This window comes from Pteropus vampyrus, unplaced genomic scaffold (genome assembly GCF_000151845.1).
Source record: "Pteropus vampyrus isolate Shadow unplaced genomic scaffold, Pvam_2.0 Scaffold101, whole genome shotgun sequence".
NCBI classification, from domain to species: Eukaryota; Metazoa; Chordata; class Mammalia; order Chiroptera; family Pteropodidae; genus Pteropus; species Pteropus vampyrus.
The window spans coordinates 285,447-299,626 of NW_011888882.1; the positions used below are offsets into that span (position 1 = coordinate 285,447).

Below are 14,180 nucleotides of genomic sequence, written 5' to 3' on the forward strand. Positions count from 1 at the left end.
AAAAAAAAGGGAAATTTTGTTTCAGTACTATTAGTAATTGTCATTAATTTTCCATGTTTTTTATGATGATTGATAATCCTAAATTCTTTCTCCCTCTATCCTTTCTTTCATTTCCTAGGGAACTTTTCCTTTACCCCTAAGGTTATCCCAGATTCCATTCAAGAGTCTTCATTTAAGATTGAAGGAAATGCTTCAAGTTTTCAAATCCTGTGGAATGCTCCCCCAGCAGTGGATTGGGGTGTAATTTTCTATAGTGTGGAATTTAGTGCTCATCCTAAGGTATGGCATTGGTTCTACTAACTTCCATTTTTCAAACAGACTGTACATCTGCATCCACCCTGCGCACACTGACTTGTACTTTCTTCACTTAACCAAGCCCATCTCTGTGGCTGTTCCCCTAGCATCTGGTCATCAAGATTGTTCCTGAAAACCTTTGTCTACAGCCAATCTCTATCCACTTTGTGGTCAGTGTTAACTGATATATTAGACACTTTAACTGGTTTATATGGAACAACATGGAACTTACCAACATCAGTACTTCCAAACTTGCAAGGTTTGACTTTACATATGAACTAAAGTTTGGAGATTTTAGTTATAGGAATAAAAGATTTTATGATTCTCTCCCTAAGAAAATAATGTTTTGTGCTTACATTTTAGTTCCTGGCTAGTGAACAACAGCCTTTACCTGTATTTACTGTGGAAGGTCTGGAGCCCTATGCATTATTTAATCTTTCTGTCACTCCTTATACCTACTGGGGAAAGGGTCCCAAAACATCTCTATCACTTCGAGCACCTGAAACAGGTACAAGGGTGAAATCTCTTTAAAAAAAAAAAAAAAGAGAGAGAGAGGTAGAATCTCACTTTCTATGATCTAGAAAGGATAGTTAATAATTTTAAAAAATAATTCAGTTTTGTAGATGTGTTTAGATTCAATACTTATTCAGTGACTTTTTGGAGATAAGAATAGCACAATTAAAATAAATCTACATAATTTATTCCAAAAGAACATTTCAGAGATTTCTTAAAGACTATTTCACTTGATTATAATGATATACAAATGCAGAAACATGTTTCAGATAATTTGTGAAATGCTTTATGAGGAAAATGGGCATTTAAGAGCAGAGATAGTTTCATGGAAGATAGTCTTATTGGAAGATGTTCTCATAGATGGTAACTCAAAATCTTCCTTAGGTGAATAACTGATGTCTAAATTTTCTGTTTTTCTTTGAAATATATTTTAAAAAGGATAATAGCCATATCTTTATATGCGTCTATCACTTTAAAGTGTGCAAAGCATATTTATATATATCACTCCTTTATTAAATATTTATTACATACCTACCATGTGTCAAAAACATCATTTCATCATTTCATTTGATCTTCACACAGCTCTGAGGTCAGTAGACAGGTGTTGTTATCGCTGTTATGAAAATGAGAGAAAGCCTTGTAGTTGCCCAATGTAAAATAGCTAGTAAAGGCAGGGCTGGGACTTAATCTGGACTTTTCACTATAGTTTCATCAAATCTCCAGTCATTTTTGCAAATGTTGGCACATGATAGTATCATATTGATTTAATTTATATAAACTTCCTAGCACAGGACTTGGCAGGTAGTAGAGTTTAATAAACATGGACATATATTCACCATTGCATTCTTTTACTGTTAAGATTCTTTCAACAATATTTTTCCATGAGTCTCATAACAGGAACATAGTGGAGCTTGGGCATTTCTGGAGTAGTTAGTATTTGGATTCAGGTATGATATCTTTGAGATTGTCTTGGAGTGTCGTCCATGGTTGGAGTCTTCTGTGGAAATGAACTTGACTGCCATCAGGGAATGCACTGAAGGGTAGGGTTATTAGTATGCTACTGAATGTTGGAATCAATAAGGAAAAATGAATAATATTATTAAAATAGTCAGAAAATTAATCAAATTGACAAATATTTGTTAAGCACTTACTGTGTGCCAGTTCTAAATTAAATTTGAGAGAACTTAACAAAGAATAAAAAAAGGTGCTTTCTGTGATGGAGCTCATAAAACAGTAGAGAGATAAATATATTCTGCTAATGATAATAGAAGTAAAGCAATGAGAACTGAGTGACAATGGCATAGAATAAGTAGGCAAGACTATAAAACCTTCACCTATATCAAGCTGCCTCAATATTCTTAGGAGAGGGCAATATACACAGACTGGTATGACCAGGGAAAGTCTTTGGGGAGTGGAAACTCTAGCAAGAAAAGGTATCACTACTATGTAAGAAGGCCTGGAGATTGAGGAGGAGTCCTAAGAAAGAAAAAGGATATCTTAGATGGAGTGACTTGAAAATCAAGCAGAGAAATTTCTCTTGATTAAGAGAGAGAGAGAGAAATTAAAGGACAGCCACACTAAATTGCTTGGTTTATCTCTAGAATAAATAACAACCCACAAACCATAATCTTGGGGCATTTCCTGTCTCCTGGAAGGATTCAAGGTGAGAGGGCCTAGGATACCTGACATGTTGTATTTTACAGACTGAACTGGCTGAAAGCTGAAAAAGTTACTGCCTTTCTTCCTGGTGTCTGTCATTTCTACCTCCAGCTAAATCACTCTGTCAGGATGAGAGTAAATATTGTATTTTATAAGGAGAACCAGCCACTTTCCATCTATGCAGGGGACAGACAAGAACTGTGTGGCTAAGTGGTAGTAAAAAGGGTTTGGGTTGGAGATAAGAAAGATGAACTGAAATATTAGGATATGTTCCTAAAGAAATCTATGGAATAGTCTTTCCTAAAGATCTTTAAGAACGAGATAGATAGAACTTAACTGTCTGGAATGAGAAATATTTATTACTAAGTTGTTCCACATCCTCATCATGAGTGGTAAAGTCAATCTTATATTCTCGTCTGCCCTGTCTGTATCTTCGCTTTTCAGTTCCATCAGCACCAGAGAACCCAAGAGTATTTATATTACCAAGTGGGAAATATCGCAACAAGAATAAAGTTGTGGTGGAATTTAGGTGGAATAAGCCTAAGCATGAAAATGGTGTATTAACCAGATTTGAAATTTTCTATCAAATATCTAAACAAAATGACACAAACAAAACATTCGAAGATTGGATTGCTGTCAATGTCACTCCCTCATTGATGTCTTTTCAACTTGAGAGTGTGAGTCCTGGGTACATCGTTGCCTTTCAGGTATGAGAGTGAAAACTGGAATACAGAGGTTTTGATAGTGCAAACAGAAGTTTAGTTAAAGGAGTAGGTTAAGAATTCTGCCACTCTGTCAATAATTTGAGGTACATTGTAATCACAGGGGTCAAGTAAACAGCAAAGGTAGAGAGGAAGAGAGGGAGCAGCTGATGTAAAGGACATCTTGACAACTCTCTTGCTTTTGCATTCAGAAAGACCATTATTTTTTTGATGCCATCACCATAGGCCATGTACCACCATAGGCGCTTTTGTAATTATTATCTCACTTTCTATTGGTCCTTTTTTGGGGGGAAGAAAATGACATGTCCCTGGGTGTATCAGTCAATTACCAAAGCTATATGGCTAGGAAGTGGAGTACTACAGTCCAGCTGCTAGAGTCCTTTACCATATCACATCATTGCTTGTCACCATCTGGATGCCCTGATGTGGGGCTACCAATGGAAATAAACACTGAGGGTCTGGGTGGTCGACATCTCACAGTTATCACCTGGCTGCTGATAAAGGAAAAACTCAGGAGTCAAGAATAAGAAGCTACTTCCACCCCATACTGACATGTTTGATTTCCCATGAAATAGTTTTCCATTTAATGATAGGTGGCTTAATGATTTTCATATTCTCAGTAAATATTAGGTTGGTGACACTGTTGTATAGATTTAGAGATATTTTCTATTTCTTTTGGGGGAATATAATGTTTGACGAGTGTTCCAGAGATTTGGATAGCCTAAGGATCTTTTTGTAAAATTCAAATTTAATAATCATTTGATAATACATTAGGTCTACATATAATCAAAAACTTGTATGTAAAAGTTAAAGATAATGCATACTCCCATTTGCTAGGAATTATGTATGTTCCAGTTAAAGAAATATCCTAGTTATATGTATATACAGTTTCATGTATCAGTCACTACAGAATGGTGCAAAGTGATATGTGTAGATATGCATGAATTTCACTTAAGATTATCCTATGCAGAAGTAAAGACTGCTTGTCATATATGTCTCATTGTACATGTGTATGTGTGTATATGTGTGTAACACATGTATACATCATATGCAGATAGTAATACATCGATATAGTAAAATGTATTCAATACTAGCAGTGTAATAAAAATGACCCAATGTTTTGTTGATTGACAGGGCACTTGAGGATCTATCTTTTGCGTGCATCTTATGGATGTCCATTTTCTTTATAGACTATTGTACTTATGCAAGATTTGGAAATGGGAATGATTTATTACACAATGAAAGACACCTAATAAAAATTATTTTAAAAAACTTTGCTGTTAGGATGCAATGTAGCACAGTGGGAAGGAAAGTATACAGACCTCAGAAAGCTTGGTTCTTCTGCCAGTTTTTACATGTGTCATGATGTATGAGTAACTTACCTTAATTATGATCCTCCTCTAGTTTCCACTCTTAGTAGTTGTGGGGATCAAAATAGATAATGGATGTAAAAGTAGTTTGAAATGCACAATTCACTTTCAAATATAAGGTTTAATTATTTTCTTTTTATAATTCTCCTTTTTAAAAGTATATAAATTTATTTAAAATATCTAGTTGTTGACTTCAAGATAAGCGGAAGTGTACCATAACCTGTATAATTTTATTTCTGTTCAATGTTCTATGTAACTTAATTTTGTAGCTAGTTAAAGACTTTTTTTAGAAATTAAATATTTTTGCAGTAGAGATTTGTGCCATTTCTTTGTACTTTTTTAGACAAGAAAACCCACCAACATAAATATGGGGCAGTGTTTTTCCTCTTAGTGATTTATCGCTATATACGCAGATGTAAATAACTACTTGAAACTATTAATAATGTGTATCAAGAGTGTGAAATGAAACATTCAATAATTTATCAGTCTCATAACTTAACTATTATCACTGAGGACACTGTTGAATGCTGATTTTTTTGTGTCTTTTTCTTTCTTTAGGTTCGAGTCTTCACATCCAAAGGACCTGGACCATTTTCTGACATAGTAAAGTCCAAAACTTCAGGTACTATCATCTAAAATCTGTGTAAACAGCAATTAGTATTTTAAAACGTTTTAACCTTTGATATTCTCAGGGATATGAGCGCTGTCTCTGAGTTGAAGTTAGAGTCAAATAAAATAATTAATTTTTATCATCATCAAACATGCTTAAATAAACCTAGACTTAGAAAACCTAGACTGTTTTGATTAGACTGGTGTACTAGATGAACCCAAAGGAGAGCCATGGATTTCAAAACAACCTAATATTGAATCAATAGACTTTGGTAAACTAAAGTTATTTTTCTAATACATATTATCTACTTATTTTTTGTTTTCAGAAATCAGTCCATTTCCATACCTCATGACTCTCTTTGGTAACAACATAGTTTTGTTAGACATGGATCAAAATCAAGTTGTATGGATGTTTTCGGCAGAAAGAAACATCAGTGCTGTGGGCTACACAGCTGATAATGCGATGGGGTATTATGCTCAAGGAGACTCACTCTTCCTTCTGAACATGGACAATCAGTCCAGCTCTGAGGTATGTTACTATGTAATTATTTTGAAGAAAGTAGAGCGTTTGCATATCACACTGCCCTGTAATTAAAATGACTGGCCTGTGGTCGACTCAGTAAGACTAGAATGGTCGAAAAAGACAGACACTGTATTATTTAGTCACAAATGAATTCAGATTAAGTTTTAGGCAAATGTCATTCATGATTAATTTAGCGAACAGTTGTTGAGTTTACAGCACTGTGTTAGTTCCTGGGATAGAGGTTAAAAAGAAAAATCACAGTCCTTGAACAAACCCAGGCTAGTATTAGACCATCAGCAAGTTAACTGCTATGGTTATGTAGTACCTCATCATAGGGTTCCTGTGAAGATTCAATGAGATTAAATGAGATAATACACGTCACTTAGCACAATGCTTGGTGTGTGGTAGGCATTTACTGAAAGTTAGGTGGGGAGAAGGTAGATAAAACACAATATAAATGCTATGCTGAGGGCAGGATGCAGTGGAATCACAGAGAATGGATGCTCATTGGAATGGTGGTGGTAGAATGGAAAGACATCTTGAATGTAATGAAGATAAGCCAGGCGAAAGTGGGGAAAGCTGAGAGAGTAGCAAGTGCAAAGTTAGGGAAATGAGATCCACAGTATGTTCAGGGAGTTATAAATAAAAAAGGAGTTTAGAATGGAGGCGGGGTGAGGGCAGAGTGAAAGGCAGGTGGTAAAGCTGGAGAGGTAGGCAGAAGCCTAAATGTATTGGGCCTCTTTTACTGTGATACAGAGGTGTCAGTCTTCAAGCCATTTAAAGAAATTTAGTGGGTCATTAACATGATTAAGTTGTTTTAGAAAGACCTCTCTGATAGCTGTGTGAATAATGACTTGGAGAAGGTTAATCCTGAGACAATTAGGAGGCTATCACGGAAATCCAGACAGAAAATGTTACGTGAGAAATGAGAGGTTGTGAGGTGAGAAAGGAGAGGACAAATCGGGGGGATATTTAAAATAGAACTAATTCACTATGGGTAGTAATGGGAGGAAGAAGTCAAGGCTAAACCACATTTGATATGATTGCTCTTTGGATGAGTGTTGGGAATCCATAAATATATAATTGAAGGAGAAAAGGAGGTTTGGGACGTGGAGTGATAAATTCTGTTTTCTAGGATCATATATGTTCAGTAGGCAGTTTGATTTTTTGAATCAATAATTCAATGAATGATCTCACCTGAAGCTGTGGATTTGTAGCACTGGTCTGTGGATTGAAATAGAAGCCATAGTAGTTGAAATTAACCAGAGAAAATAGACAATGTGAGAAGAGGACCAATGTTATAATGGCACACAATCCAGGGTATTGAGATTTTGGATTACAAAAGAGAAGAGCAATAAATATGTAATATAAGTGATTACAGAAAAGCCTTGAATTTGAAAAAAAAAAAAAAAAAGAATGACCACTGTCTCCTTTGCTGTGTTTTCTACCAATTGTTAAGATTTTCCGAGGTGCACTAATTTTTGATATTACGACTATTACAATTGACTGGATTTCAAGGCATCTCTACTTTGTGCGGAAAGAATCACAAAACGGAATGCAAATATTTGATGTTGATCTTGAACGCAAGGTGAAATATCCCAGGAAGCTGAAAATTTGCAACAGAAATTCAACAATAATCTCTTTTTTCATATATCCTCTTTTAAGGTATGTGAAACATGAGTATCTGTTTCTATTGTGATGAAATAGAGACATATTTAATGTAATACGTTGGGTATAATATTAGAGTCAATGATGGGAAAATCAGATACTTAGTCGTTCTTGACTCACTATATTAACTTATACTAAGTAATTCTACCTGTAAATTATGAGCCCACAACCACAAATATATAAACTGAATCCATACTGACAATTTGACTAACCTAAAGTTAGGTTAATTATGAGCAGGAAACCAAAGCAGATTTTTATACCAGTGAGTTTAATAATATCCTCAGCTGGTAAGGACAAGAAGAGGACTGAGACAATGGCAGAAGGTGAGCCAAAAATACATGGGCAGCATGTCTTGCACAGCAAAAGCTATTCTGGGCTCATCCATCCTTAATTAATGTCTTCCTAAGATGAGGTGTTTTTGTTTGTTTGTTTGTCTGTTTGTTTAAGATGAGTTTTAAGGACTTTATTCAGCAACCATGTGGCAGTTTCTCAGGCTGGACAGATATATTTTGTTTGTGCCATAAGCATGGATATAGTCTATTTTGAAAATAGATTGTTAACTAGAATAACAAAGTTGAGAGCAAGGGAATGGAGATGGGTGATGATGAGAAGTTGCAAATATATTTTATATTTACAGTCATTAATGAACCACTAAGTACAGTGTCTAAGGTCTATAGTCTAAGGCTTTAGCTATAAGCATATGTATTGAGAAATCATTGGAAAATGTCACCAACTAGATTTCTTATAAGCTCCTCCATCTCAGAAGTAGGTTATTAAACACTCAGATATGTTCTCTTCAAAGGCTGCATTTTCCCCCCCAATCATTAAGAATGATCTTCACTAGAAACTAATATTCGCAATATGTATTTCTCATTAAATTGGAGTGTCTTTACCCCCAATAGTCGCCTGTATTGGACAGAAGTTTCCGATTTGGGCTCTCAGATGTTCTACTACAGTATTATCAACCAGACCTTGCACCACATTCTGAAACACACAGCCATAAACCATTCAAATGGCAGAAACCAATGTTCTTGCAACGTGACTGAATTTGAGTTAAGTGGAGTAATGACTATTGATACCTCTGACGTAAGGAAACCACGGATATATTTTGTCAAAGGGCAAGAGATCTGGGCCACAGATCTGGAAGGATGCCACTGTTGGCAAGTTATCGTGGTGCCTGTGCTATTTGGTAAGACACCCACGTGTATACATAGATTTTCATTGTAAAGGAAATATTTGAAAGTTTAAAGTGATTTGGAAGTCTCCTAATTAGGAGTAATTGCAATGGGAAAAAATATACCCTAAATACCCCTATACATTCTTAAGAGTCTATTTCTCACTGTCCAGTATGGTAAGTTCTAGTCACATATAGTAATTTATGTTTAAATTAATTAAAATTAAATAAAATTATAAATTTAATTCCGCAAGCACACTAGCCACATTTCGAGTGTTCAAATACCACCAGTGGCCAATGGCTACTGTGTTGGGTGACACGGACATAAATATTTCCATCATCAAAAGTGCTATTATGAATTGCTAGTCTATATAGTGAAGTTATGAAATTTCAAACATAAGTATATTCGTGTCTGTGTGCGTGTGTGTCTCCGTGTGCATATTAAAACTGCTGTGTCATCCAGAGCATTTTACAAACAATTCTGATATACTCTCAAATGGCTTAAAAGTAATGATAATGTTTTGAACTTCTCTTATTAGGCAAATAACTTGTTTTTGTCGACTCTGTGACAAAGACTCTTTCTTTGATCAACTTTAGATAGGCTCCTCTGAGCCCTCTTCTCAACTAGGCCTTGGCCTAATAGGACCTTGACCTTCTATGTCCATTCTTGTTGAGTCCAGTTTTAGCGAGAATCCTGCTAAGTCAGTTTAGAGAAGACCCACTCCCCACCCTTGATAGCAGATTAAGTTCTTCATTCCCCGCTCTTGAGGTTCTTGGCTTGCCTTTAGCAAAAATCCTATTAGGCCAGTTTGGCAAGAACCCCCTTACTCTTGATGTCTCCTCTTAGTAATTTTCTATTCACTGACCCCTTGATCCTGTTGTTGGTTATAAATCTCCAGATGTATTTGTTGTAGTCTGAGTTGAGCACATCTCTCTCCCTATTGCAATACTGCAATAATCTTGACTAAAGTCTTCCTTACCATTTTAACAAGTGTCAGAATAATTTTTTTTTAACATCTGGCACACAAGAATTATCTAATGGGCCATTATCTTATTTTTTATCTTATATTTAGCCATTCCTCCCATTCATTAGTCAGAGCCCAACCTCTAAATTTACAATGAATAAATCAATTACTTTCTATATGATAGCCATTCAACTCCATAGAGATAGTCATAATAGCCCATTCTAAGCATTTCCTTTAGAGGAAAAGTTCAAGTATTTCAACTACTCCTCAGGTGATGTAGCTTCTAGATCTTTCTTCTCCCTAGTCACCCTCCTGTGGTTTCACTTCAGCTACTTAATATCCTCTTAAATGTCACCCCATAATGACTCACTGTACTCTCAATGTGTTCCGATCAGTGCATGGGGCCTCTGACTTCCTAAATCTTCTTTTACTGAAGCTAAAAGTGGCATTAGGTCTTTGGGTTGCTTGCCATTTGAAATGTCTTTTTCGTGTTAACTATTATTAAGCCAGGTTTCTTTCATTCCTTATTTATAGAGTTGATTTTAAACTTGAATTTAGGATGTTACATTTATTTCTATTAAATTTCAATCCATTTCCTGATTCTTTTATGATATTTTTGAATTTTAAGTCTGTAACTGAAACTACTGGTGACAGTAGGAATCATGTATTATCTGCAAATTTGGTGAATATGTGTACCATGCATTCATTCCAAATCATTTATAAAAACATTGAGCAAAGCACTGAGCCCTGTGCCTATTATTTACTACTTTTTTCAGATAGGCATTGTTTGAGTTAGAGTCACACAGGTAAATTATAAATCTTGGTTCTGCCCTTTATTAACCTTGTGGCCTTGAGATTATTTAACTCTTCCAAGCCTCAGTTTCTGCTTCTACAAAATTAGGCTAATAATAACTGTATTTACCTTATTGACTTGATATGGAACTAAAATGAGAAAATATCTGTAAAATTTTTAGCCTAATGACATAAAATAAAAGTGTTACTTTTTCATATTGAGATAATAGAAAGATTCAAAATTTAGTAGTTATGATACAGAAAAAGGATTTCACATTGTTTTGAGTAGAAAATGTAAGATATGTATTTTGTTCTTTATGGTCTTTATTTTATGCTTTTCAATAACAGGAAAATCTCTTGTTAGCTTAACTGTGGATGGAGAATTTCTATATTGGATCTCCGTAGTGAAGGACAGCACACAGATTTATCAAGCAAAGAAAAGCCATGGGGCCATCCTCTCTCAGGCGAAGGCGCTAAGGAGTGAGTGTATTTTGGCTTACAGTTCAGTTCTGCAGTCTTTTCCAGGTAAATAAAGTCACAGTCTTAATCAGCTTGTTCTCCTGTTTTAGGGTCGGTAAAGTCTTGTAATGTCTCCTTCTCCAGGATGTTTCTCCAGCTCCCTTGTTATGCTCTCAGTGTTGCTTTATTGTCAGCATTTGGTGCTCACTGCAATTGCTCTTTGCCTTAGATCACAATTTATCTCCATGTGCGTACGTATGGCTCAGGCTGAGGCAGACAACTTGAGATTTGGGAAACCCTTGTCCCACATTCTCTCTGCCTGTTCTCTTTCCCTTCTCAGTTTTGAAATTTCCCTTTTTTCTGTTTTTTTTTTTTTTCTTCTTCTCCTCCGATGATATTTTAGATCCCCCAGTGGTGTCAAAAAGCATTGCATAAAATTTCAGGTCTTTTTCAAGGTAAAATGCCTTATTTATAGTAGTATAAGGTGTGTCAACCATTTAATATGTGTATATTTGTGCTACTATTTTTATTGTTTCTATCTTTTTTTTTTTTAAGGAAATTTTTTTTAGCATTGTGCTCCTAACATTATTTCCCTCATCAACCCTGTGGATTTTATTGTGCAGTTTAGTATAATACCATGACTTTTAGGAATGCAACTGATTATATATTTACTATTAAGAGCATAATTTTAAAAAAAAGTTTGAAATCTAATACACAGTCTGCCAAAAAATAAAAACAGCATTTCGTGAACAAATGAGTGACATTGAAACCTGAAGTGCTTTCTGAGTTTTTTCTAAAGCTCTCTTTGCCATTAAGGTGCCTATGTCATTCTAAGATAAGTATAATTCCCCCCTAGAAAGGGACAGAAATGAATGAAACCAACTCAAATAATCTTTGCTTAAAAGTATTCAATATGTAAGTTATAAAATATTAAAAGAGGGAATATTTTATAACTAAACTGAGTGTATATATTGGTAAAATAATTCATTTTTCACCTTGAGAAATTTAAGAGATTTAAAAAGTCCAAAATCTGTTTGAAGTTGAACAGATACACACATACATGCACATCTCTAAAAAAAAAAAAAAAAAGTTCTAAAGATAGCATTAGTTTTTATAAGTGGAATTTATTTAAAAATATGATTAACATAATGCTTGAATTACTTTGGTCAAATAAAATAGGTCAACTTTATTTTGTGGCTGTCTACGTACATAATTAAGGGCACTTTAGCTCCATCTGCTGGAAATGTTAACCAGTTACCAATTACCTTGCTCCCTTTTTCTGAGACATTTAACATCTTCAAAATGTGTGGGAAAAGCTTGTCTTCCTGTCTTGAATAACATTTCCAACACTTCAATACATCATACCTTATAAGTTAAATAGAAAATAAAATATTATAGTCCCCTTGATGTTAAATAAATCTGTTGTTTCTCTTTTATACATATGTTTAATCTTTTTTTTCTTATTGTTTTAGATAAAGCATTTCTGTCTCTAGCTTCAGATATTGCAGAGCCTACTATAGTTAACACCACTAACACCAGCCTTACAATCAGATTACCTCCTACCAGGACAAAGCTCACTTGGTACGGCATCACAAGCCCTACTCCAACATATCTGGTTTATTATAAAGAAATTGGCAGCAGAAATAATAGCTCCGAACTGAAATACAGAATGCTGGTAAGGATGGAGATGGTGGTCTTTGTCTTTTCACAAGATACCCATTTTTGATACAAAATTCTCAGTCATAGTATTTTCTACATTATGTTCTGAAACATGCTATTATAGCTGATTCATCAAACATATTGTATTCTAGTCTTCTTATCTGGGAGTAAGTTAACCTTCAAGGAATTATATTAGCGCTGACCAGTTGGTGGATTGCTACAGTAACGGTTTCCTGAGTGTCCTGAAAGGACTGGATTTGTTGTCCTTCCTGATTGTCTAATTATGCCCAGAAAGTGATAGAGGCTTGTTTTTTATGGCCTATCCAGCAGATTGCAGATTGAGGGCTAAGAAATGAATTGGACACAAAGAACATTGCGTATACCTCTCTTCCATAGCATATATCTAATACAAAAATTGTACGTTATATTTTTTTGTTATTTTCTGTATGTTGTGAAATGTGCCATTATGCAGCAACTATATTTTTATGTATCGTTGTATTTCTAGCACCTAGCATAGTACATGGCATTGAATAGTCATTCCTTAGATTATTCTGGAATAAATGTGTGAATTGGCATAATTCCTTCTGTCATGGCATTGGTATTTTAATTGTCCCTGTGATGGAATCACATGTACCCAGTATTTTGCTTTGTGCTAATTATTTAACCAAAATCAAAAGGTGAAACTGACCATTATCTATTAGTTAAGAACTGTATATTTTGCCAGAAAGTACACCTGATTCTTGTTACTTCCTTTATTTTGTCTATTTTAACCTTTTTTAACACATTTCTGAAAGGAGTTGTTTCAGAGACAGATTGGATCATTTGGCTGACCAAGATCTGGCTTGTGGCACTGGACGTTTCTATTAGAGATAATCTATCTTATTTTATTCACATTGATTAATATGAGTCAAAGGCAGTGGATCTTAACCTTAAAAGTGGACCTTTTAAAATCTCTGGACCCACGCTTCACCTCAGACCAATTTAGTCAGAATCATTTGAGGGTGGAACCCAGGCATCAGTATTCTAAAAAAATTTCCTAGATGATTCCAAAGTACAACCAAAGTTCAGAACCACTGGTCTAAAGAAAGTCTTTTTACTTAAACTTTATTTCAAAGAACAATGAGATAATGTAGTTTAATCTTTTATTTTATTTACTATGTGTCACATCCTACGATACGATCTTGCTGAATTTCCAATACAATGCTAGTGAAACAGTGTCCTCCTCTGGGAATCTAGCTTCCTCTGTGAATTAAATATGTCACAAAATTGACTGAAGGCTGTAGATCATTTAACATTTATTCTTGTAGATATTAAACAACTCAGGTCTAGCCAGATTAGGATAGTGTACATTATCACTCATGATCTAAGATTAAAAAATAAACTTTGAGTCTTTTAATTTTGTTCTCTCTTTGATTAAATAATTTCTCCCCATTTGGACAAAAACAAAAAAACAAAAAAACAAAAAAAAAAAACATCAGATATTGATTTTTTTTAAATTACAGGAATTTCAGGAGAATATAGCTCTTGTTGAAGGGTTGCAACCATTTTCAACATATGTGATACAGATAGCTATAAAGAATTATTATTCAGATCCTTTGGAACGATTACCTCTGGGAAAAGAGATTTTGGGAAAAACTAAAAGTGGAGGTGAGTTGTGGACTTGATGTGGGTTGCTAGGGTGGAATTTTGTGATATGTGATGTGTACGTCTATATATTTTTTTAAACCTGATTATTAAGTAATCTTTATTACATGAGCTTTTTTAAGCTCATTA

General features: G+C 34.7%; 1 protein-coding gene across 1 annotated transcript in view; it reads left to right on the top strand.

Moving 5' to 3' along the window:
* The window catches only part of ROS1 (ROS proto-oncogene 1, receptor tyrosine kinase), a 101,881-nt gene that overhangs the window by 44,170 nt on the left and 43,531 nt on the right, over positions 1 to 14,180 (top strand). Inside the window, 10 exon segments of the mRNA XM_023533366.1 lie at positions 119 to 279; positions 658 to 802; positions 2,911 to 3,173; positions 5,117 to 5,180; positions 5,494 to 5,696; positions 7,150 to 7,355; positions 8,261 to 8,547; positions 10,638 to 10,814; positions 12,221 to 12,423; positions 13,910 to 14,054. Of these exon segments, the coding sequence (XP_023389134.1) occupies positions 119 to 279; positions 658 to 802; positions 2,911 to 3,173; positions 5,117 to 5,180; positions 5,494 to 5,696; positions 7,150 to 7,355; positions 8,261 to 8,547; positions 10,638 to 10,814; positions 12,221 to 12,423; positions 13,910 to 14,054 (1,854 nt within the window).